Source organism: Cynocephalus volans, chromosome 2 (assembly GCF_027409185.1).
Source record: "Cynocephalus volans isolate mCynVol1 chromosome 2, mCynVol1.pri, whole genome shotgun sequence".
Classification (NCBI taxonomy): Eukaryota; Metazoa; Chordata; class Mammalia; order Dermoptera; family Cynocephalidae; genus Cynocephalus; species Cynocephalus volans.
The window spans coordinates 115,888,600-115,915,481 of NC_084461.1; the positions used below are offsets into that span (position 1 = coordinate 115,888,600).

General features: G+C 37.1%; 1 protein-coding gene across 1 annotated transcript in view; it reads right to left on the bottom strand.

Annotated features, from left to right (window-relative positions):
• The window catches only part of RAPGEF6 (Rap guanine nucleotide exchange factor 6), a 226,433-nt gene that overhangs the window by 187,030 nt on the left and 12,521 nt on the right, over positions 1–26,882 (bottom strand). Inside the window, exons 2-3 of the mRNA XM_063087303.1 lie at positions 9,728–9,798; positions 8,179–8,235 (exon numbers count right to left, since the gene is read on the bottom strand). Coding sequence (XP_062943373.1) covers positions 8,179–8,235; positions 9,728–9,798 — 128 coding nt within the window. The remainder of the gene's footprint in view (positions 1–8,178; positions 8,236–9,727; positions 9,799–26,882) is intronic.

The window sequence follows — 26,882 nt, forward strand, 5'->3', positions numbered from 1 at the left end:
TGTGTTTTTTCAGACCACATGGATTAAAATTAGAAATCAATAACAAACAAAATTCTGGAAACTATACCAACACATGGAAATTAAACAGCATTCTACTTAACGACATATGGGTCCAAGAAGAAATCAAACAGGAAGTCAAAGTTTATTGAAACAAATGAAAGCAATGATACATCATACCAAAACCTGTGGGATACTGCAAAAGCAGTACTAAGTGGGAAATTTATCGCATTAAATGCATACTTCAGAAGAATGGAAAGATGTCAAGTGAACAACCTAATACTTCACCTTAAAGAACTAGAAAAACAAGAACAATCCAAACCCAAAGTTAGCAGATGGAAAGAAATCATTAAGATCAGAGCAGAGCTTAATGAAATTGAAACCCAAAAACGATACAAAAGATCAATGAATCGAAAAGTTGGTTTTTCAAAAGATAAATAAAATTGATAAACCATTAGCATGGCGAACTAAAAAGAGAAGAGAGAAGACCCAAATAGAAAAATTAGAAATGAAAAAAGTGATATTACAACTGATACCTCTGAAATACAAGGAATCATTAGAGGCTACTATAAACAACTATATGCCAACAAATTTGAAAATCTGGAGGAAATGGATAAATTTCTGGACACACACAAACTACCAAAACTGAGCCAAGATGATCTAGAAAATATGAACAGACCAATAACAATAAAAAAGACTGAAGCTGTTATCAGAAAGCTCCCAACAAAGAAAAGCCCAGGACCAGATGGATTCACAGCAGAATTCCACCAAACATTTAGAGAGGAATTGACACCAATCCTCTACAAACTATTCCAAAAGATTGAAACAGAGGCAATTCTCTCAAACTCATTCTATGAAGCAAACATCACCCTGATACCAAAACCGGGTAAAGATGTAAGTAAAAAAGAAAACTACAGGCCAATATCCTTGATGAATATAGATGCAAAAATTCCTCAACAAAATACTAGCTAGCAGAATACAGCAACACTTATGCAAAATTATACAACATGATCAAGTGGGATTCATCCCAGGGATGCAAGGTTGGTTCAGCATACATAAATCAATAAACATGATATACCATATCAATAAAATCAAACACAAGGACCATATGATCATCTCTATACATGCTGAAAAAGCATCTGATAAAATTCAACACTCATTCATGATAAAGACTCTTTCCAAGTATAGATGGAAAGTGTCTCAACATAATTAAAGCCATATATGATAAACCCACTGCCAACATCATCCTGAACAGGATAAGAACAGGAACTAGAAAAGGATGCCCACTCTCACCACTCCTATTCGACACAGCGTTGGAAGTACTAGCCAGAGCAATCAGAGAAGAGAAGGAAATAAAGAGCATCCAGATTGGAAAAGATGAAGTCAAACTGTCCCTGTTCGCAGATGACATGAAACTATATATCGAACAGCCTAAAGCCTCTACAAAAGAAACCGCTTGGAGTTGATAAATGATTTCAGCAAAGTCGCAGGATACAAAATCAACACACAAAAATCAGTAGCATTTCTATTCTCTAATAGTGAACATGCAGAAAGAGAATTCAAGAAAGCTTACCCATTTACAATAGCCACCAAAAAAATAAAACACTTAGGAATAGAGCTATCCAAGGATGTGAAAAATCTCTGTAATGAGAACTGCAAACCACTGTTGGGAGAAGTTAAAGAGGACACAAGAAGGTGGAATGATATCTCATGCTCTTGGATTGGAAGAATCAACATTGTGAAAATGTCCATACTAACCAAAGTGATATACAAATTCAATGCAATCCCCAAGAAAATTCCAATGACATTTTTCTCAGAAATGGAAAAAACTCTCCAGACATTTACATGGAATAACAAAAGACCACACATAGCCAAAGCAATGCTGAGCAAAAAAAATAAAGCTGGAGGCGTAACTACCTGACTTTAAACTATACTACAAAGCTATAATAACCAAAACAGCATGGTACCGGAATAAAAACAGACACACTGATCAATGGAATAGAATAGAGAATCCAGAAATCAACCCACATACCTACAGCCATCTGATCTTTGACAAAGGCACCAAGCCTATACACTGGGGAAGAGACTGCCTCTTCAGCAAATGGTGCTGGGATAACTGGATATCCATATGCAGGAGAATGAAACTAGACATGCAACTCTCACCATATACTAAAATCAACTCAAAATGGATTAAAGAATTAAATGTACTTCCTGCAACAATAAAACTTCTTAAAGAAAACATAGGAGAAACACTTCAGGAAGTAGGACTGGGCACAGACTTCATGAATATGACCCCAAAAGCACGGGCAACCAATGGAAAAATAAACAAATGGGATTATATCAAACTAAGAAGCTTCTGCACAGCAAAAGAAACAATTAACAGAGTTAAAAGACAACCAACAGGGTGAGAGAAAATATGTGCAAAATATACATCTGACAAAGGATTAATATCTAGAATATACAAGGAACTGAAACAACTTTACAACAAAAAAACAAGTAACCCAATTTAAAAATGGGCAAAAGAGCTAAATAGGTATTTCTCAAAGGAAGATATCCGAATGGCCAACAGACACATGAAAAATGCTCAGCATCACTCAGCATTCGGGAAATGCAAACCAAAACCACACTGAGATACCATCTCACTCCAGTTAGGATGGCTAATATCCAAAAGACTGTGAATGATAAATGCTGGCAAGGATGCAGAGAAAAAGGAACTCTTGTACATTGCTGGTGGGACTGCAAAATGGTGCAGCCTCTATGGAAAACGATATGAAAGTTCCTCAAACAATTGCAGATAGATCTACCATTTGACCCAGCTATCCCACTGCTGGGAATATACCCAAAGGAATGGAAATCATCAAGTCGAAGGTATAGCTGTTCTCCAGTGTTCACTGCAGCACTCTTTACAATAGCCAAGAGTTGGAACCAGTCCAATGTCCATCATCAGATGAGTGGATATGGAAAATGTGGTATATCTACACAATGGAATACTACTCTGCTATAAAAAAGAATGAAATACTCCCATTTGCAACAACATGGATGGACCTAGAAAGAAGTATATTAAGTGAAACAAGTCAGGCACAGAAAGAAAAATATCACATTCTCACTTATTTGTGGGAGCTAAAAATAAATAAATAAATACACAAATAAACTGGGGGCAGGGGGAGAGAAGAAGACAACAATTACAATTCCTTGAAGTTAATACGACGAGTGAACAGACATGAGGTTGTTGGGAGGGAGGGGGGAGAGTAAGGAGGGAGAGGGTTTCGGTAACGGGCCACAATAATCAACCACATTGTATATTGACAACATAAAATTTAAAAAAGAAAAACAAAAGAAATTCACAAATTAGAAAATTTCGGGTCCGCCACCAGCCGACCTGAACAGCCCTAGCCTCGTTCCTTTTGGTGGGCGAGCGAATGGCCTGGATTCCTCTTTCCCTCCGGTCCCCGTTAGGAGGAGACAGGGGAAGAGAAACGTGAAGAGAGGTGAGCACAGCCGCCGGCCCCAACCAGCCTGGTTAAAGGACACTCAGACACGGCGGGGGTTCTGTCAAGCAGTTCCGTTTATTATCACAGAAGCACTTGCTTTATAGGCAGATGGGGAGGGGAGGTTTTAACTTAATCCCATCAGCTTAAAGGTCAAGAGCATGCATCCCGTCTCAATGCCTAGCTATTGCAATCACGCAGTTTTCACGAGCGCGGAAGCGCATATTTGGCCAATAAGGGCTATGGCAAGGTTCCCACAGACACTCCCACCCTACTTCCTCCCAGTGCCGTCTTAGGCTGCCACATTAATATGCCCTTGTGGGCCCATAATGGCGCCGCTTGTAATGTCACTTAAGGTGGCATTAGTTTTTAAGGCCTGACAAGAAAATAAGACAACTGAAGATTGAAGAACAGAGAGACAAAAAGAAGAAAAAATGAGTAATAGTGTAAATGAAATATGGGGAAAAATGAGAAAAGTAGGAAAAAGAAAAAATAAAATAGGAAAGATGGAATAATGAAAAAATACTGGCTAAGAATTTTCTAAAATTGGTAAAAGATATCAAATTACAGAATCAAGAAGGTATACAAACCCCAAACAGAATAAATCCAAGGAAAACCACATCTAGGGACATGAGACTCAACTGCTAAAACGCAGAAGGAATAAAAATCTGAGAAGCACCCAGAGGGAGTTAAAAAACTACCTGGAAAGGAGTAATGACAACTCTGGTTACTTAGTCTTCATCATAAAAAGAAACCAGAAATGATAAAATCATATTTAAATGTGTGAAAGAAAAAACTGTCAGAAAAATTCTATATGGAGCAAAAATACCTTTCTAAAATATAAGTGTGAAAAATCAAAGACAAAATAAATAAAAGAATATACAGGAACTCCCTCTTATTCATGGTTTCAGTTACCTGCAGTACAGTCTAATAGGATATTTGGTGTGTGATAGAGAGATACCACATTCACATAATTTTTATTACAATATATTGTTATAAATTGGTCTATTTTATTATTATTGTTAATTTCTTACTGTGCCTAATTTATAAATTAAACTTTATCACAGGTATGCACAGATAGGAAAAAACATAGTGTATGTAGGATTATCCAGGACTATCCACAATTTCAGGAATTCACTAGTGTGGAGTGTAGAAACATTTATAAAGGAAATGTATTTCACAGGGCCTAGCTTCCAAGACCCTGTAATTTCAGATATGGCCTAACTTTTTAAAATTATACATAGAAATGTTAAGCTTGTAAGAGATGGGAAACTTTTCCCAGGCTAAAGTCTCTGTTGTAGATAAAGAATTGCAACACAGCAAAATTGCTAGCTCAAAGGACAGATGTCCTTGGTGCAGGTTAACCTACTGATTGATATGTTGAGAAAGTTACTTGATCGTTATGTAAATATACTGAGGAAAGTGCTGTAGGAAAAGAAAGTGTTTGCTAAGAACAAGCTTTTGTTGGTGGATCCGACTTAACCTTTTGCAAACTGCATTATGGAATGTCACTTTGTTTATTTCACTTATGTTACTAGTTTCCATTTATGGGACCACGCCCTTTTTCTAAGCAAAAACAACAGATGGCCTAAACAGATAAAAGGTGGCACCCAAGAGAAGTTAAGGGGGAGGGCTAAGCATAGAGAGGCAAGGCACGTGCACATTTGATCTTTTCAAGGATTGGCCTAAGCTTGGAAATCCCCGCCTGCTAAGCATATAAATATGATCTCTTGTGTTACAATAAACAGAACTGCCTGACAGAACCCCTGCTGCATGTGTATGTGTTTGTTCCCTATCTGGGAGAGCAGCGGCATGCTCACCCATCTCTTGGAATCTCTTTTCGCCCCGTGTCCTGGGGGATAGAAAAGGGCAATACCTTTGGCCCCAACCCTCTAGGGAAAGGAAAAACCTGTTGGGGTCCCCTGCGGCTGCTGGAGACGCCCAACACCATTGTTAAAACTATACTTAGCCGTAACTCTGCCCATGTCCTTGTGTTCTTTGTAATGATTAAATCAACTGAATTTTCTTGTGAAACTTCCTTGTCTTTACAATAAAAGGGAGAGGCTAACTTTGAATTGGAGCTGTCACATTCAGCTTTCTCCTCCTAATGGGGATATACTGAAGTGCAGTCCTTCTGGGCCTCAAAATGCATACACAGTGCTTTGAGTAATCGAGTAATTCTTTTTTCGTCTCCGTTACACAGATGGAAGTGTAACACATTAGGGTCTCGGAATGCATCCCTTGCAAATAAGGTAAACGTCTGCAGACTGAAAGACTCAATGTTGATTCTCTCTGATTTATAAATTTAATACTATTCTATTATAAAGCCCATAACTGTCCCATAGTTTTCTTGCGAGTATACATGTGTGGAAACTGACAAGATGATTCTAGAATTTACATAAAAAGGCAAAGGAATACTAACAGCCAAGACAATCTTGAATAAGAACAAAACTGTATATAAAATACATGCTACCACACATCATGACACAGGTAAAGTAATTAAAATGGGGCAGTAGTGGCATGAAGGTAGACAAATAGATCAATGAGCAAAACGAAAAGACAAGAAAAAGATACATATATACATGTAGACACTTACTTTAAAACAAAGTGGACAGTGTAGTGCAGTGGTTTTTCAATAAATGGTGCTGGGTCAACTGAACATCCATAGGGGTAAAGAATGGATCTTGTTAAGGATAAAATCCAAGCTTCCAATCAAAAAATTTAAATTTTAGAAAACTTCTTTCCACTACTGTAAGCTTGACACTACCCTAAACATTTTCTTTGGGTATTTTTTTGGTGGCTGGCCGGTATGGGGATCTGAACCCTTGACCTTGGTGTTACAAGGCTGTACTACAACCAACTGAACTAATTCACCAGGCCCTTCCCTAAACTTTTTGGAAGAGACTAGTGGTGATATTAGCAAATGCCATCTTTGATAATGCCTAAAATATGTGTCATAATTGGAAAAACTACCTAACCCATTACCATCAATATTTTCCAAATGACACAGCATGATGTTACAAAATCACACCCAGGTAAATAATCCATTCAAAGTGCAGGATAGACCAATGATTTTTAATGCAACAGAGTAAAAAAGTTAATTCATAAAGTCTCAGATTCCACGTTGCAACTAACCTGGAAGAAACCTGTCAAGTTTTGGTACTGTATCAAAGAAGAATATCCAAATTATCTGAAAAGGTTACTAAAATACTCCTCAGTTTTCTAACTTTTTCTTTGTATGAGGTCAGATTTCCCTCATTCAAAAAATGTATCACGACAGATTGAATGTGGAAGGTATAAGAATCCAACCAATGTCAGCCAGATATTAGATCTGCAAAAACATACTTAGTTTTTGTTTTGGAAAACAGTTGTTTCTCATAAAATATATGTTATTTGTGTTAACATGTAGTGGGTTTATTATTAATTTTAAAATGATTAATAAATATTTTCAAAATTAAGGAAAATGAATCTTGAATTCTACCTCACACCATAAAAAAGTCCACTAACAAAAATCAAGTCCAAGATAGATTGTAGACCTAAATTTGAGAAGAAAAATACCAAAGCTTCTAGAAGAAAAACAGAGAAGAATATCTTCATAATCTTAAGGAAGGAAAAGATTTGGTTTTATAAACAGGACATGAAAACCACTAGTCACAAGAGAAAAACTGAGAAAGTTAAGAAATTTCTTTTCCTGAAAGGATGCCATTAATAGAGTGAAAGGGAAAGCCACACAATGGAAGAAAATATGACTATACATATATCCAACAAAGGACTTCAATAAAAAATACATAAAGAATTTTAACAAATCAACAGAAACAAGACAGAGAACCCAATTAAAACTTTAACCAGTATTCCATAAAAGAGGCTACCCAAACAGACTACAAGAACATGAAAACCATTCATCATCATTAGTAAACAGAAAAATGTAAAATAAAATCACACTGAGATAAAACAATAAAATAACAAGCAGAATGGCTAAAATTTAAAACAAGGAAGCAAAAACTGACAATATCAAGGAGCAATGAGAACTTATTATGCATAGCTAAAGGTTATTGAAATTGGTAAATTATTTTAGAAAACTGTCAGAATTTCCCAATTTGAACATGCAAATTTCCAATAATTCTATTCCTAGGAATATGCCCAGCAAGAATGAGTAAATAAGAGCACAAGAATGCATGAACAAAATGTCCATAGAAACTTTATTATTCGTAATAGTAAAAAAATTGAAAATACCTATTAACAGTGAAATGGAAAAATAATTTTCACACAAATATATACTGTACAACAGTGAAAAAGAAGAAATGCAAAAACATTAAAGAATCTTGGACATTTGCTAAGTATTAAAAGCCTAACCAAAAGATTCTATCTACAAGAAGTTCAAAAAGAGGCAAAACTAATCTATGGTGACAGAAGTCTGACTATGATCACCTTTAGAAAAAGAGAGGTGATTAGAGTCTTGTGGAAAGATGTTCTATGTTTTCATTTGGGTAGTAGTTACACAGGTGTATATATTTGTTAAAATTTGTTGCACTGTACACTTTTTGTGTGTTTATATACATGTTAAGCTTTGCAGTTTATAAACATATTTCAATTTACTCTATAGAAATTCTTCCAGAATCATGTGAATTTCAATGCTAAAAGTCAAAATTTAAACATAAAAGTCTTCATTTAAACTAATTATGGAAATACTTACCAAAAAAGAATCTGATTGCCACTGTATCTCTCATAGCGTGCTCTTGCAGACATTAATCTAACATATTTTTTAAAAAAAGTAAAAAGTTTGAAGATTATTTTATCTTACATTGTTTCAAAAATTCCATTATAATTATCTCAACAGAAAATTATCAGATCTACCACTAAATTCTCAAACTACAAAAGTTTAGGAATATATTTATAAAATGTAATAATATTTTCAAAAACAGCAATACTAAGTGGTATCAACTGCAATACTCTCACGTACATTATAAAACCTGTCAATTCACACAAATAATGTTACTTTTATTATGTAAAAATATACATTTGTCTGGTTCACTACTGAATCCTCAGTGTGAGGAACAGTTACTAGCAGAGGCATGCACATACAAAAAATCTGTTGAATAAATACATAAATTGTCTTGCATTAAAAAATATTTTTAGTATTAAGTGCTCTATTTTTCAGTTTTCTTCTTTCTTTCTGATACACTTATTTGACATATGCTAACACTGGAATTATGTTATACAGAAAATAGAATACAACATATCCCAAATAATATATTTCAGCAACCTAGTCTGAAACCAGAAATTTGAAGAACACCCAGGAAAAGTGGTTAGATAAGCTGGTCATAGAAGGAAAATAGGTTTAATTAAATTGTTTTATAAAGTTACAACAATTAGTGCTTCACAGCACTCTAAAGTGTTTTTACAAATATAATCATAATGAGCAGGGCAGATAATTCCTCTTACAGAAGAGGAAGATGAGGTTCAGAAAGCTCATAAATCATGTTCACAAGAGCTTATGATAAATCTAGAGTTCTGCTCCTTCCACTTTTATACAACATCATAATATAACATACCATGACCATATTAAGTATTTGGCATAAAAAAAAAATCAATACAAACTACAGAAAGAACACACTAGCTAGTCATAATGAGCTTGTTCTAGATACTTATTCTCATTTAATCCTCAAAACACTGTAACGAAGATACTATTATTACCCCTCTTTTATAAAAAGCAAAACTGTGGCTTAAATGTTAGGACCTCCTAAAGGTTCCATGGCTAAAAATACTGGGATAAGAAATGCAAATTCCCATGCCTATCCTACAAAAGTCCCTACATGACTTGGCCTTTGGGACTACCTATGCAAACTCATTTTCAAAAACACCCTACTTCTCCTCTCACTATGCTCCACCCATCAAAGCCCTCTTTCCTTGGTGGGGTTCCCTCTTTGTCATTCAGGTCTCTACTCAAAAATTACTTCCTCCAAAATGTCTCTGCTGACCATCTAAACTCAAGTAGTTACCTAGTTAGTGTATAACACATCACCATGTGTATTCATAGTATTTATCATTACTGGCTAATATATATAGTTTTTATTGTCTGTGTTTTCCTCCAACCCTGAAATCAACCCCACCAGAATATAAACTCCAAGAAACTAAGGATCTAATCTTTATCATATATTATAAGTGCTTAAAACAGTACAAGGAATATAAAAGGTGTTTAACAAATATTTGGTGGATGAATAACTAAACACAGCACCACTTACCTAAGCTGATGTTCCCTGAGATTTGATAATATTTCCATTCCGTGAAGATAAGAATAAATTGTATTTAAGTCCTGTGGAAGAGAAAAGATTTTAGATTATTTTTCAAATGTACTTTAATGACACCCCACAATTCTGATTTTAAGTAAACAACCATTTATGACAGAGCTGTAACTGCAGAAGAGTTAGATTTTCTCTCTGAATTACCAGAGATTTGAAAAGGTAGAGAACAGCTCCCTCAACTCACTCAGGATCCTCCTCAACAAGCCCCAATGGTCTCTACTCAAACAATGCTAGAATGAAAGCATATGAACTCATTATTTCATTTCTAAACATATGTATAGTAGTCCCTCCTTAGGTTTTAGTTATCTGTGGTCAACTGTGGTCCAAAAATATTAAATGAGAAATTCCAGAAATAAACAATTCATAAGTTTTAAATTGTACACCGTTCTAAGTAGTATGATGAAATCTTACACCTTCCTGCTCCCTTCCTTGCAGGATATGAATCCTTTTTTTCAGCGTATCCATACTTTATGTTCTACCCATCTGTGAGTCATTCAGTAGCCATCTTAGTTATCAAAAGCACCTCAAGGTATCACAGTGCTTGTGTTCAAGTAGCCCATATTTTACTTATTAATGCTCCCAAAGTGTAAGAGTAGTGTTGCTGGCAATTCAGATATGCTGAAGAAAAGCCATAAAGTGCTTCCTTTAAGTGAAAAGGTGAAAAATCTTGCCTTAAGAGAAGAAGATAATCAAATGCTGAGGTTGCTAAGATTTATGGTAAGAATGAATCTTCTATCTGTTAAATTGTGAAGAAAGAAAAAGAAATCTGTGCTAGTTTTGTTGTTGCACATCAAATTGCCAAACTTACGGCCACAGTGAGTGTTAATTGCTTAGTTAACATGGAAAAGGCATTAAATTTGTAGCTGGAAAACAGAAACAGAAAATGTGTTTCAACTGATGGCAACATGTTGCATCAGAAAGCATTGAGCCTATAACAAGACTTTGGCAAGGGATCCCCTGAAACAAGTGACACCGAGCCATTCACTACAAGTAAGGTATGGTTACACAGATTGAGGAACAGGTTTGGACCGAAAAATGTAAAAATTTGGAAAGGCTGCGTCTGCTGATGAAAAAGCTGCTGCAACATTTTCAGCAGAGTTGAAGAAGTTGATGAAGGAGAATGGATACCATCCAAAGCAAGTCTTCAATTGCAATGAAACCCAGGCTCTTCTGGAAGAAGATGTCCAAAAAAACCTACATTCATAAAAGTGCAAAGGAGGCACCAAGGCATAAAATTGGAAGGAGAGATTAATTCTGGTACTATGTGGCAATGCTAGAGAGCCTGTAACAAAGCCATGTATAGTGTACAGAGCAAAGAATTTACATGCTCTTAAAACAAAAACAAATTATCTGCCCATGTTCTGGCAACATAATCAGAAAATGTGGGTGACTGTCATGTTGTTTATGGGATGGTTTCAGCAATGTTTGATTCTAGAAGTGAAAAAATTACCTAGAAGACAGCCCAGCAGCCACCAAGGTGAGCTGAGACCATACCCTTGTGCCACTGGGGCTCAGTCTAAGGCCCCAGGGGGAAGGGAAGCATACACAGCCCAATAGTCATGGAGGTGAACTGAGACCTGCACAGCAGCAGGGGCTCAGTCTATAGCCATGGAAAGCTAGAATACGAGCCAACGTGGTGTAATACAGACACCACCACACCTTCTCTCACCACAAGGACAGCACACCACCACAGTAGCAGCCAGGACCACTCTAGAGGCAACCAGCCACTCACTTGACTACACTGATATAAGAGGAGTCACCAGTGGAGCCTGCAAATAGAAAAGGAAGTCTTTATCCTCATAGCCAAACCCAGAGTAACAGAAGAAGCAAGTCCTCTACCAGAGGACCAAACATCAGTGAAAAAGTACTAGAACTACAAACAAACAAAAAGATATGACACCACCAAAGGAATACAGTAATGCTCAAATTCCAGACCCCACAGAACAGGGAATCATTGAAATGCTTGAAAAAGAATTCCAAGCAATGATCTTAAGAAAGCTTGAAGAAATAAAAGAAGACTCAATTGGAGAACACAAGGAAACAAAAAAAAAATATCCAGAATATGAAGGAGGAAATTTACAAAGAGATTAATACCAAAAAAAGAATGTAGGAGAACACCTAGAAATGAAAGATTCACTTATTGAAATAAAAAACACAACAGAGAGTTTAAACAGCAGGCTAGAGTGAGCAGAAGAAAGAATTTCAGATCTCAAAGATGGTCTTTTCGAAATAAACCAGGAAGACAAAAAAAAAAAAAAAAAAAAAGGAAAAAGAATTAGAAATAATGAGGAAAATCTAAGAGAGATAACAGACAACCGCAAGTGCTCTAACATCTGAATTGTGGGTATTCCTGAAGGAGAGGAGAAACGAAAAGGTATTGAAAACCTATTCAAGGAAATAACAACAGAAAACTTCCCAGGGGTGGGAAGAAATGCAGACCTTCAGATCCAGGAAGCTCAAAGGTCCCCAGATTCAATCCAAAAAGATCCTCTCCAAGACACATTACAGTCAAATTTGCAAAGCTCAAAGACAAAGAGAGAATTCTAAGAGCAGCAAGAGAAAAGCGTCAAGTCACCAATAAGGGAATCCCTACAAGACTAACAGCAGACTTCGCAACTGAAACCCTATAGGCCAGGAGAAAGTGGAATGATATATTCAAAACACTAAAAGAAAAAAAAGTGCCAGCCAAGAATTCTTTACCCAGCCAGGGTCTCCTTCAGAAATGGGGGAGCAATAGTGTACTTCCCAGAAAACAAAAATTGTGGGAGTTCGCCACCACATGACCAGCCCTGAAAGGAATTCTCAAGGGAGTCCATCTGGAATCTGAATAATGAATGTCACTACCATGGATACACAAGAAAGAGCAACTGTTAAAACAAAAATGCCAGTAAGAAAGAGCAAAAAGCTAAATCATGCCACCTCAAATATCCAGCTAACATTGAAGAAGAGAAATAAAAGGGGAAGTAAGGATCAAAAGATTTAAAACATCTAAAGAAAAAGAAATAAAATGACAGAAATTAAACAATACCTGTCAATAACCCCCCTAAATGTGAATGGATTAAACTCCCCATTCAAAATGCACAGATTGACTGATTGGATTAAAAAGCTAGACCCAAGTATATGCTGTCTCCAAGAGACCCATTTCACATATAGAGACACACACAGACTAAAAGTGAAGGGATGGAAAAACATATACCATGCAAATGGAAACCAAAAATGAGCAGGAGTAACTATTCTTATATTGGATAAAATAGACTTTAAACCAAGAAATATAAAAAGAGACAAAGAAGGCCACTATATAATGATAAAAGGATCAATCCAGCTAGAAGACCTAACAATCATAAATATGTATGCACCCAATACTGGAGCACCCACTCTTAGACCTAAAGAAAGAAATAGGCCCTAATACGTTAATAGTGGGTGACCTGAACACCCCTTTCTCAGTATGGGACAGATCTTCCAGGCAACAAATCAACAAAGAGACACAGGATTTAAACTACACACTGTACCAACTGGACCTGGCAGATATATACAGAACATTTCACCCACCAACTAAAGAATATACTTTCCTCTCATCAGCTCATAGAACATTCTCCAGGATAGACCACATATTAGGTTACAAATCTAGCCTCAGCAAATTTTAAAAAATTGAAATCATTTCAAGTATCTTTTCAGACCACAATGGACTAAAATGGGAAACTGATAAAAAGCAAAACTCTGAAAACTATACAAATAAACAGAAACGAAATAATAGGCTCCGGAATGACCTAGGGGTCCAAGAAGAAATTAAATAGGAAATCAAAAAATTTCTAGAAACTAATGAAAAAACACTATACCAAAACCTGTGGGATACTTCAAAAGAAGCATTAAGAGGCAGATTCACTGCAATAAATGCTTACATCAAAAGAATGGAAAAACTTGAAATAAACGACCAAATGCTACACTTCAAAGAACTTGAAAAGCAACAAGAATCTAAACCTAACGGTAGGAGATGGAAATAATTAAGATCAGGGCCGAACTAAATGAAATGGAGACCCAAAAAACAACAGAAAAGATCAATGAAACAAAAAGTTGGTTTTCCAAGAAGATAAATAAAACAGACAAACCATTAACTGGGTTAACAAAAAAAAAAAAAGAAGAAGAAGCAGAGAAGACCCAAATAACAAAAATAAGAAATGAAAAGGGAGACATTACAACTGATACCACAGAAATACAAAGAAACATTAGAGACTATTATAAACAACTGTATGACAACAAATACGAAAATCTGGAAGATATGGATAAGTTTCTAGACACATACAAACCACCAAGACTGAACCAAGAAGAGACAAAAAACCTGAACAGAACAATAACAAGCAAGGAGAGTGAAGTGGTAATTATCAACCTTTCAAAAAAGAGAAGTCCAGGTCCGGATAGCTTTACAGATGAATTCTATCAAACTTTTAAAGAGGAGTTAATACCAAATCTCCTCAAACTATTCCAGACAACTGTAACAGAAGCTAATCTCCCAAACTCATTCTATGAGGCCAACATAACTCTGATATCAAAACCAGATAAATACATAACAAAAAAAGAAAATTACAGGCCAATATCTTTGATGAACCTAAATGCTAAAATCCTTAACAAAATATTAGCAATTAGAATACACAACATATTAAAAAAATTATACACTATGATCAAGTGGGATTCATCCCAAGGATGCAAGGAAGGTTCAACATACCAAAGTCAATAAATGTGATACATCACATCAACAAACTCAAGGACAAAGACTGTATGATTATCTCAATAGATGCTGAAAAAGCATTTGACAAAATTCAACATCCCTTCATGATAAAGACTCTCAACAAATTAGATATAGAAGGAAAATATCTCAACACAATAAAAGCCATTTATGACAAGCACCCCACCAGTATCATTCTGAATGGGGAACAACTGAGGGCCTTTCCCTTAAGAACAGGAGCAAGACAAGTATGCCCACTCTCACCACTTCTATTTAACATAGTACTGGAGGTACTAGCCAGAGCAATGAGGCAAGAGAAAGAAATAAAGGGAATCCAGGTTGGAGACAAAGTCAAACTTTCCCTCTTTGCAGATGACATGATACGGTATATAGAAAAACCTAAAGACTCTATCAAAAAACTCCTACAGCTGGCTAATAACTTCAGTAGCATTGCAGGACACAAAATAAGTGCCCCCAAATCAGTTGCATTTATACACTCAAATACTGAACTAACAGAAAGAGAAATAAAGAAAGTAAGCCCATTTACAATTGTCACCCCCCAAAATAAAATACCTAGAGATCAATATAATCAAGGTAAAAGACCTCTACAATGAGAACTACACACCATTTCTGAAAGAAATAAAAGACAACACAAAAAGATGGAAAGATACTCCACGCTCTTGGATTGGAAGAATTAACACTGTGAAAATGTCTAGACTACCCAAAGCGATCTACAGATTCAATGCAATCCCCATCAAAATACCAATAACATTCTTCACAGAAATGGAAAAAACAATCTTACCCTTCATATGGAACAACAAAAGACCCCAAATAGCCAAAGCAATCCTGAACAAAAAAAATAAAGCTGGAGGCATAACAGTACCTGACTTCAAATTATACTACAAAGCTATTGTAACCAAAACAGCATGGTACAGGTATAAAAATAGACATTCAGACCAATGGACTAGAATTAAGAACCCGGAAATCACCCCTCAGGCTTATAGCCAGCTAATATTGGACAAAGGCAACAAAAATTGACATTGGAGAAAAGACTGCCTCTTCAACAAGTGGTGTTGGGAAAACTGGATATCCATATGCAGAAGAATGAAACGAGATAGACACATCTTCCCATACACTAAAATCAACTCCAAATGGATTAAAGACTTAAGTTTAAGACCTGAAGTTGTAACATTATTAAAGGAAAATATAGATGAAACACTTCAGCTACTAGGTCTGGGCAAAGACTTTATGAACATGAGCCTGAAAGCACAAGCAGTAAAGGAAAAAATAAACATATGGGACTATATCAAACTGAAAAGCTTCTGCACAGCAAAGGAAACAATCAACAGAGTGAAACGACAACCTACAGAGTGGGAGAAAATTTTTGCTAACTCTGTATCCAACAAGGGATTAATAACCATAATATACAAGGAACTCAAGCAATTATGCAGTAAAAAACCAAATAACCCAATTAAAAGATGGGTAAGGAGCTGAATAGACATTTTCAAAGCAAGACATACAAAACAGGTACATGAAAAAATGCTCAACATCCTAGTCATCGGGGAAATGCAAATGAAAACTACATTGAGATACCACCTCAGTGCAGTTAGACTGGCTATAATCACAAACACAGTGAATAACAAATGCTGACGAGGGTGTGGAGAGAAAGGAACACTCCTACACTGTTGGTGGGACTGTAAATTAGTACAACCATGATGGAAAACAGTATGGAGGTTTCTCAAACAACTACAGATAGATCTTCCATACGATCCAGCAATCACACTTCTGGGAACCCAGAAAAATGGAAATCATCATGTCGAAGGGATACCTGCACTCCCATGTTCATCGCAGCTCTGTTTACAATAGCCAAGACATGGAACCTACCTAAATGTACATCAATGGATGACTGGATAAGGAAACTGTGGTATATATACATCATGGAATACTACTCCGCCATAAAAAAGAATGAAATACTCCCATTTGCAACAACATGGATGAGCCTGGAGAAACTTATGTTGAATGAAATAAGCAAAGCACAGAGGGATAAATACCGCATGTACTCACTCATATGTGGGAGCTAAGAGAGAAAAAAGGAAGGAAAGAAAGATCACAGTAGTGCATTGGACTTGCAGAGGGAGAGAACATTCCTTGGGCTACAAAGTGCAGTGGGGGGGTAAAGGGGAGAGAGAGGGAGGTTGGGGATGAATGGGGGACACATGGTACAAATGCAATTTGTGGTAATGCATATGCTTCCATTATGAATCTGGCCCTCACGTCATGGGCACAAGGGGTGACAATCAGCTTTGTATCTCATGAATCTCCATAACCAATAATAATAAAAAAAAAAAACCCTAAAAAACACCCCCACAACCAAAATATGAGCCAGCCCCTTCAAATATATTTTAAACACTGCTAATGTATTTCCACATGTCACCATCTGACAGCTCCACCATCCTCTCCTCTGCCACCAGGGAAATTTACATGCATTTGAATTCTCTGGGCCAGGCACAGTATTCCCACACTGACAGCCCATTTAACTCTGTGATAAGTTAATCTGTGTGCTGTTTGGTAGATTTCTGTCTTTTAACCAAATAGAGTTTGTGAAAAATGATTCAGAAACAAATTTGCAAAACAGTAGCATTTCCACCTCCAATCTCTATGGAATTCGAGACACTTGGAAAGGTTGTATTCCATAGGGCAGGCAGGGCCCCACAGAGGGCAACCTCCCTCAGCTTGTCCTCTAACCTGCATTGTGAGTTCCCGCTCCTTCCTTTACGTATTTATTCAATTAGTGAATAGTAAAATTGATCAGCCAATGTGTCAAAGTGCAATCAAATTTTTAAAAAAAAGAAAAAAGAAAAAAACACTTAGAAGGGGAAGGGTTGAAATTTAAAATCCTTTTAATAATAGACAATGCACCTGGCCATCATAAATCCATTTGATATGAAAATGTTGAGATTGTATTTTTACCTCCAAATACAACCTCAGTGCTTCAAGGCCATATAAACCCAGCTGGTATTTGACTGCATTCAATCAGCAATTGATGCAGACCCAAATCTGGAAATAATGCAGTACTGGAATAATTCACTATTCTGATGCACTAATATTCATCAAAGCTGCAATGGATGAATTCAAACCAGAAACTGGAAATGCCTGCTGTAAGAACTTAGGTAGTGAAGTTGATTTTAAAGAAATGCAGATTGACAGAGAAGTTTAAAAAATCATTCACGCAGCAAGACAAGTTAGTGGAAAGGATTTGCAAACATGCCTGATGAATAAGTGGAAGAAAATATTGAAGGCCACCAAGAAGTGTTAACAAACGAAGAACCTATTGCGTCACCTACACAGGAAGAGAAAGAAGAAACTGAAGCAGAACCAGCAATGTGGACATTACCAAAATTTGCTTAAGTATTTCAAACTGCACAGTCATTAAAGGACAACAGGATGGAATACAATCCTCAAATGGAACACAGTGTTAAAGTCACCTGTATGATCACTGAAGGATTTTAATCTCTGCAGCAACACCCTGATGAGTTAAATTGAAAGAGACAACAACTTTGGATTATAAAGTTCTTCCAAAAGGTTTTGGCAAAAGAACCTTCATCGGTCGAGGATATCCAACCATTGACATCATCTGCTCCTGACATCCAACCATCACTAGCATCATGGCTCAGGGATCCACGATCACCCAAAGCAGATGATCCTCCTTCTGATGATAGGTTATAGTAACCTAATGCTACATCACAATGCCTATGTCATTCACCTTACTTCATCTCATCATGCAGGCATTTTTATCATCTCACATCATCACAGGAAGAAATGTGAGTACAGCACAATGAGAGATTTTGAAAGAGAGAGACCATATTCACATAACTTTTATTAAAATATATTGCTGTAATTGTTCCATTTTATTATTAGTTATCATTTTCACTATATTGATTCTTCCAATCCAAGAGCATGGGATATCTTTCCATCTTCTTGTATCCTCTCTAATTTCTCTCAGCAGTGGTTTGTAGTTCTCATTATAGAGATTTTTCAAATTCTTCGTTAACTCAATTCCTAGGTATTTTATTTTTTTGGTGGCTATTGTAAATGGGCAGGCTTTCTTGATTTCTCTTTCTGCATGTTCACTATTGGAGAATAGAAATGCTACTGATTTTTGTGTGTTGATTTTGTATCCTGCTACTGTGCTGAAATCATTTATCACCTCCAAGAGTTTTTTTATAGAGGCTTTATGCTGTTCGATATATAGGATCATGTCATCTGCAAACAGGGACAGTTTGACTTCATCTTTTCCAATCTGGATGCCCTTTATTTCCTTCCTTCTCTGATTGCTCTGGCTAGTACTTCCAACACTATGTTGAATAGGAGTGGTGAGAGTGGGCATCCTTGTCTAGTTCCTGTTCTTAAAGGAAAAGCTTTCAGCTTTTGCCCATTCAGGATGATATTGGCAGTGGGTTTATCATATATGGCTTTGATTATGTCCATACTACCCAAAGTGATATACAAATTCAATGCAATCCCCATCAAAATTCCAGTGACATTTTTCTCAGAAATGGAAAGAACTATCCAGACATTTACATGGAATAACAAAAGACCACACATAGCCAAAGCAACGCTGAGCAAAAAAAATAAAGCTGGAGGCATAACACTACCTGACTTTAAACTATACTACAAAGCTATAATAACCAAAACAATATGGTACTGGCATAAAAACAGACACACTGATCAATGGAATAGAATAGAGAATCCAGAAATCAACCCACACACCTACAGCCATCTGGTCTTTCACAAAGGCACCAAGCCTATACACTGGGGAAGAGACTGCCTCTTTAGCAAATGGTGCTGGGAGAACTGGATATCAATATGCAGGAGAATGAAACTAGACCCATACCTTTCACCATACACTAAACTCAACTCAAAATGGATTAAAGAATTAAATATACACCCTGAAAGAATAAAACTTCTTAAAGAAAATATAGGAGAAACACTTCAGGAAATAGGACTGGGCACAGACTTCATGAATATGACCCCAAAAGCACGGGCAACCAAAGGAAAAATAAACAAATGGGATTATATCAAACTAAAGAGCTTCTGCACAGCAAAAGAAACAATTAACAGAGTTAAAAGACAACCAACAGAGTGGGAGAAAATATTTGCAAAATATACATCTGACAAAGGATTAATATCCAGAATATACAAGGAACTCAAACAACTTTACAAGAAAAAAACAAGCAACCCAATTAAAAAATGAGCAAAAGAGCTAAGTAGGTATTTCTCTAAGGAAGATATACAAATGGCCAACAGATACATGAAAAAATGCTCAACATCACTCAGCATCCAGGAAATGCAAATCAAAACTACACTGAGATATCATCTAATCCCAGCTCTGATGGCTAAAATCCAAAAGATCTGAACGATAAATGCTGGCGAGGTTGCAGAGAAAAAGAAACTCTCATACATTGTTGGTGGGACTACAAAATGGTGCAGCCTCTATGGAAAATGGTATGGAGGGTCCTCAAACAATTGCAGATAGATCTGCCATATGACCCAGCTATCCCACTGCTGGGAATATACCGAGAGGAATGGAAATCATCAAGTCGAAGGTATACCTGTTCCCCAATGTTCATCGCAGCAGTCTTTACAATAGCCAAGAGTTGGAACCAGCCCAAATATCCATCATCAGATGAGTGGATACGGAAAATGTGGTATATCTACACAATGGAATACTACTCAGCTATAAAAACGAATGAAATACTGCCATTTGCAACAACATGAATGGACCTTGAGAGAATTATATTAAGTGAAACAAGTCAGGCACAGAAAGAGAAATACCACATGTTCTCACTTACTGGTGGGAGCTAAAAATAAATAAATAAATTCACACACACACACACACACACACACACACACACACACACACACACACAAAGTGGGGGGGGGGAGAAGACATAACAACTACAATTCCTTGAATTTGATACGACAAGCAAACAGAAAGGACATTGTTGGGTGGGAGGGGGGAGAGGGAGGAGGGAGGGGGGTTTCGGTAAAGGGCCACAATAATCAACCACATTGTATATCGACAAAACAAAATTAAGAAAAAAAAATTATTAGTTATCATTGTTAATTTCTTACTGTGCCTAATTTACAAATTAAACTTTATCATAGGTATGTATGTACAGGAAAAAACAGTGTATGTAGGGCTCTATCCGCAGTTTCAGGCATCCACTAGGGATGTATCCCCAGCAGATAAAGGGAGACTACTGTAATTTTTTTCTTCTAGAGTGACTTCCAAGTATTTGGACGCAGCTGTATTGTCTTTTAAATCTTATTTTGTCTCCGTATTGGCAAGTTCCAGATCTTTAAGTATCTTGGCTAATATATTCTAGCGATGACCCAATTTACCAATATTCTTCCTAAAATATGACCTTCTGAAGAATGTCTTTCTAAAGAGACTCAAAGTAATGCAATCTACCAGTAAAACAAAAAAGATGTCCAATGGGACAATCCTATTGTTCATTCTGTGAAAGAGACAGAGAACCCTTCTCTAGCCCTCACTCAGATAGGTAGGTATTTTAAAAACCTAGGATGATACAGTATACCTCAACTAAGAGCACTGGCACTGCAGAGAATGTGAGAGCAGTCCACATCCCTGACAGAAAAGAGAATTTTATCACTGATGTTATTTGAGATTGTTGGTGCATGGTAGCAATAAAAAAGCATACAAGCTTAAATTCTCGACATAAAATGTACCTCAATATTCCCTTATAAGGAATAATGCCCTTATACCAAGGGCAGATCATTCCCAAACAATGCCCCCCTGTTTTGATATGCAACCGGCCAAGAGAATTATCAGATGACAGTAGAGGAAAAAATTAAAGACAACTTGCTTTCCAGCAGGTTAAGACAACAACATAGAGCCACTAAGAAAGGCAGCAATAATCCCTGAATCCAATGATCAGAACTGCCAATTAACCGTAAACGGATCGAACAACCGCACACATCTCTCTGCTAAATCCTTACTAAAATAACAATGAAAAAGAGTTTTTACTTTTTGGGGGCAGCTGGCCAGTACAGGGATCTAAACCCATGACCTTGGTATTATTAAAGGCTGTGCTGTAACCAACTGAGCTAACCAGCCAGCTGACAATGAAAAATATTTTCAAGTACACAAAAAAGAAGAATGAACAGATTAAAAGAGAAAACCACAGCAAATGAGAAAGGTCTACAAAACTGTGGAAGATGGCAGATGATGTAGTGATACATTAAATTATATTTCCAAAAATGGCTACAAAGATATTTATCCCATATGCTGTTTTGCAATAGGACCTTGCCACTCCCCCATCAAAACTTGGAATCTAGGGCCAGCCCCGTGGCACACTCAGGAGAGTGCAGTGCTGGCGGCGCCGAGGCCGTGGGTTTGGATCCTATATAGGGATGGCCGGTGCGCTCACTGGCTGAGCGTGGTGCAGACTGCACCAAGCCAAGGGTTGCAATCTCCTTACCGGTCAAAAAAAAAAAAAAAAAACAGAACAAAACTTGGAATGTATGTGCCCTTCCCATGTACCTGAGTTGGCCCTGTGATTTGTTCTGACCAACAGAATGTGGCAGAAGTGAGGCTGTGTAACTTCTGAGATTCAAGTACCCTGAGACCACCAATGCTGTGAAGAAGCCCAAGCTAGTCTCAAGGAGAGAGAAAGGTCATATGGAACAGTACCAGGGCACCAGTGATGATGCCTTCTTAAACCAGCCCAGCTACCAACTGAATGTAACTAAGAGAATAATCCAAGTGGAGGCTCTGTGGGGCAAAAGAACCAATCATCCAGCCACAATCTACTGAATGGAAGTAATAAATAGACTCCTGGCAAAAGCCTGGCTTGCAGTGGGCCCACTGAGTCTGCAGACCCACCTAGTAACGGTCATTCCCCACTCCCTGAGTTTACAATTAGAATTTATATCCTAGGCAGTTAGAATAACCTCCACAATTGGTCCATGACCTGTGTGTGGTGAGAGCTGTCATAGTGGAAACAAGCCAAGCGGAAATTTCTGAAACGGCCCCATTCTCCAGAAAAGATAGTAAAAGATAATACTGCTTCCAAAGGAACAAAGAATAACAAAAACTAGTGCCATCAGTAAACACAAAGTATGCAGGGGTGATGGTCCCTATCATACTCTATTTAGTTAGTGTGGGCACTGCAGAAAGCAGATGAATCCTGAAAAATGAATGTGTAGACCACCACAGACTTAACCAAATTCTAGCCTGATCACAGCTGCAGTTTCAGACATAAGTAATTATGATTAATTAAGCCTCAAGCTGACTTGGCGAATGCATTCTTTTCTGTTCCAATTATAAGAGAGGCTCAGAAACAGTTTGCGTTCATGTAAGGCAATGTTAACTCATGGTTTTGCTTTATGATTAATTTAACTCTCCCATTCTCTGTCACAACATAATCTGAAGATATCTGACCTCCTGATCTATTATATAGATAACACCATTCTGACTGGACAGAACAAACAAAAGAATGAGCAAGAGGTAGCTGGTATGCTGGCATCTTTGGTAACACATATGTGCTCCAGCAAGTGGGAGACAAACCCGACGAAGTGAAGTTTTCAGGGGTGCAGTGCTTGGGGGCATGTCAGGACATCCCCTCCAAAGTAAAAGACAAATCATTGGGATTTCAGCTTTAGGTCAAGATGAAATAAGAGGGACTGAACTTACCCTCCACCTAAAACAACTAAAAATAAAAAATATATGAACAACTTTTTTCAAGAGATAGGACATCAGGAACCAAAGGACAGTGTGACACCTGAGAGGGGAGAAACAAATGCAGGAGATGATGAATATGGATTACCCCAGTTTACTGCCTGGTGGTATCTCAAGTTGAAAAGGAGCTGGCAGTCTGGGGAGCATAAAGAGGCTAGAATTTGCAGAGTAGAAAGGAGATGAAGAGGGGGTCACACAGAGAGGTGTGTTGTGATAACCTACAAACATACAAACCTACAGAAGGTCCCTCATGAGTCTTAAGTACTGATCATCACACGCATGTGAAAAATATCTAAAGTCAGGTAAAGAACCACTTGAAAGAATAAGAGTAGTGGTTTTCAATCAGGACTAATTTTGCCCCCCCTGTGTGATATTTAGCAATACCTGGAGACATTTTAGGTTGTCATGGCAGGATGCGATGGGGGAATGTTGCTATTGGCCTCAAGTGGGTAGAAGCTACAGATACTGCTTAACATCCTACAGTGGACAGGGCCCCAGAACAAAGATTATCTGGGCTAAAATGTCAATAGTGCTGAGGTTTAAACACTCCAGATTAGAGAGAATAAAACCTAAAACTTACACAGGGACAGGAAGAGCTCTTGTTTGCACCAGCCAGAGTGCAAAACCTCATAACTCACAGTGCATTTATTTGAGAACTCAGAAGGCTTTGGATTCAGTATTGGGGCAAAACTAACCCTAGACTAAATGCTACTCTGGTGCTGGATAACATAGCTCAAAAACAAGGCCTGAGAGGAACAAACGGTTTCCAAGTTACTTAACTGTGTTTCAGAACAAACCTCAAGAGTATGTATAGGAATATAAAAATATCCAGCACATAAAAGTAAAATTCACAATCTCTGGTATCCATCAAAAATTACCAGGCACGCAAAGAAGCAGAAAAAATGACCTATAATGAGAAAAATCAATCGAAACCAACTCCATAATCACATAGGTAATAGAATTAGTAGAAAAAGACATTTAAAAGTTATTATATAACTATATTCCATATGTTCAAGAAGATACAGAAAAGACTAAGCATATAAGAATAATCATTAAAAAAAATCTTCAGAAATTAAAAACAATGCCTGAGATGAAAAATACGCTGAATGAGATTAATAGCACATTAGACACTGCATAAGAACAAGCTTAATAAACTTGAAGACACAGAAGTAAAAATTGTAAAAAATAAAACAGAGAGGAAAAAAAAGAAAGAAAAAATACGAACAGAGCACCACTAAGCTATGTGCCAACTTCAAGCTGTCTAACGTAAGTTAGTTGGAATCACAGTGGGGGTAAAGGATGACAGAAAAAATATTTGAAAAACGGTAGAAAATTCTCCTTATTTGATGAAAACTATAAACTCACACATCCAAGAAGCTCAACTAACCTCAAGCACAAGAAATACATATATATATTTTAAAAAGACACCAAAGCATATCATAATCAAATTGCTTTTTTAAAGAAAGTGATATAGAGAAAATTGTAAAAAGCAGCCAGAGAAAGAAGACAAATTACATAACAAGAAACAAAGATCAGAATTACAGCAGACTTCTTGTCAGAAACAACACAACCAGAAGACACTGGAGTAACATCTTTAATGTTCCAAAAGAAAAAAGATTATCAGCCTAAAATTTTCTTCCCATTCAAAATACCTTTCAAAAACCAAGGCAAAATATTTTTCAGATAAGCAAAAGCTGAACCACCAGAAAACCTCCTCTACAAAAAATGTTAAAAGTCTTTCATGAAGGAGGAAAACAATACCAAATGGAAATCTAGACCTACACAAAGAAGGAGAATATGAAATGGTAACTACATGAGTAAAAAACTTTTTGAAAAATTATTTAAAAGGTAAACTGACTTTAAAGCAACAGCAATGTACTGTGGGGTTAATAACATATGTAGAAGTAAAATGTACCATAACAATAGCACAAAGTCTGGGAAGTAAAAGTGGAGGTGTACTGTTGTATAAGGTTCTTATACTACATGTGAAGTAGTATAACATCACTCTGAAGTAGATTGTAATTGTTTAAGATGCATACTATAAACTCTATAACTACTACTAAAATAACAGAACAATTACAGCTAACAAGCCAACAAAGGAGATAAAAATAATAAATAAATTCAAAAGGCAGAAAAGTAAGAAAAAGGATTCAAAGGACAGATGGGCCAAATTTTTAAAAAATACCAAGTGGTAACTCAAATCTGAGCATATCAACAGTCACATTAAATATAAATGGTCTAAACACCCAAATTAAAAGAGGGAGAGACTATCAGACTGGATTAGAAAAGCAAAACCCAGTTATACACTGCTTAAAAGAAACCCACTTTAAATGTAAAAGACAAAGTGTCACATCTTACATACTCTCCCATAAATAAAGAAGAGAGTGACTGGTAGGCAACACAATCTATACCCAGAAGTACTATTCTGGGTGCCACAGAAGCTTTTAAGTATGGCCTCAAAAAGGAAAGCATTCTGCAGCAGGTTCAGGCTGTGGTGCAAGTAGCTTTCCCACTTGGGCCACACAATCCGGGCGATAGAAAAAAATCTGGAGGAAACTAGGCCAAGCTTCCAAAAGTCCTCTCCTAGTAGATGCAATTAATTCCTCCAAAACTGAATTATGACAATACCTGTGAAGTGTCTCTAGAGAATCAGTCCCCAAGGGTTTTACTGGGGGAACATCACGTAGGAACCCTCTACCTAGCACATTTCAAAATTCCAGACTCCCAGAAGGAAAGCAGGTGTTCAGCATAAACCATATTGTTTACACAAACAGTTTAGGCACAGAAAACTACTTGTATCAGTTATGAAATGGGGGAAACATTCCTGAAATCCAGCTTCCCAGATCCCAATCACCAAGGGACAATCTTACAAGCAGGCCTTCCTAAGGATAGCAGTCTCAGGTCTGCTATCATATCCTCTTTGGAGACTATCTCACTTTATAAGTTTTCGTGGAGTTCTGCCTCCCACTATGGAAGCTGAAAACATCAGGTTTTCCTTTTTCCAACCTCCTACACAACTAAGGTATGTGCAAATTATCCAAGTATTACCAACCAGACACATCCATCTCAGAATCAGAAGCTAGTGATACCAAGAAGCAAGAAATGCATAGAATCCACTTTGGCAGCTAGTGGTAGCAGCAGGGTCTGCAAATATATGCAGTGTACAGTATTGGTGGTCAGCAGTGTAAGCTGTGGCATCCACTGTCCAGTGCTAGCAGTAGAGGAATCTTTACCAAATCTGTAAACAGGAAAGTATGGATCATAGTTGCCTAGCCCTAACTCTATTTCTTCAGTACTCTAAGAAATTCTATAGCTACCCAATATACTTTTAATAAATTCTTTTTCTTAAAATTGGCCAGAATTGGATTATGTTGCATGTAAGTAACAACCCTGTGAGACCTTGAACCAGCATCTTATCAATATCACTTGGGATCTTGGTAAAGATGCAAATTCTCACGCTCAGCACCGCCCCCGACCTAGTGAATCAGAATCTCTTGTCACACAAAAGCCCAGAAGTCTGTGGTTTAATAAGTCCTACAGGTAGTTCTGATGCACACTAAAGTTTGAGAACTACTGGTTTATAGGTAGGCTCTATGCCACTCTGGATTATC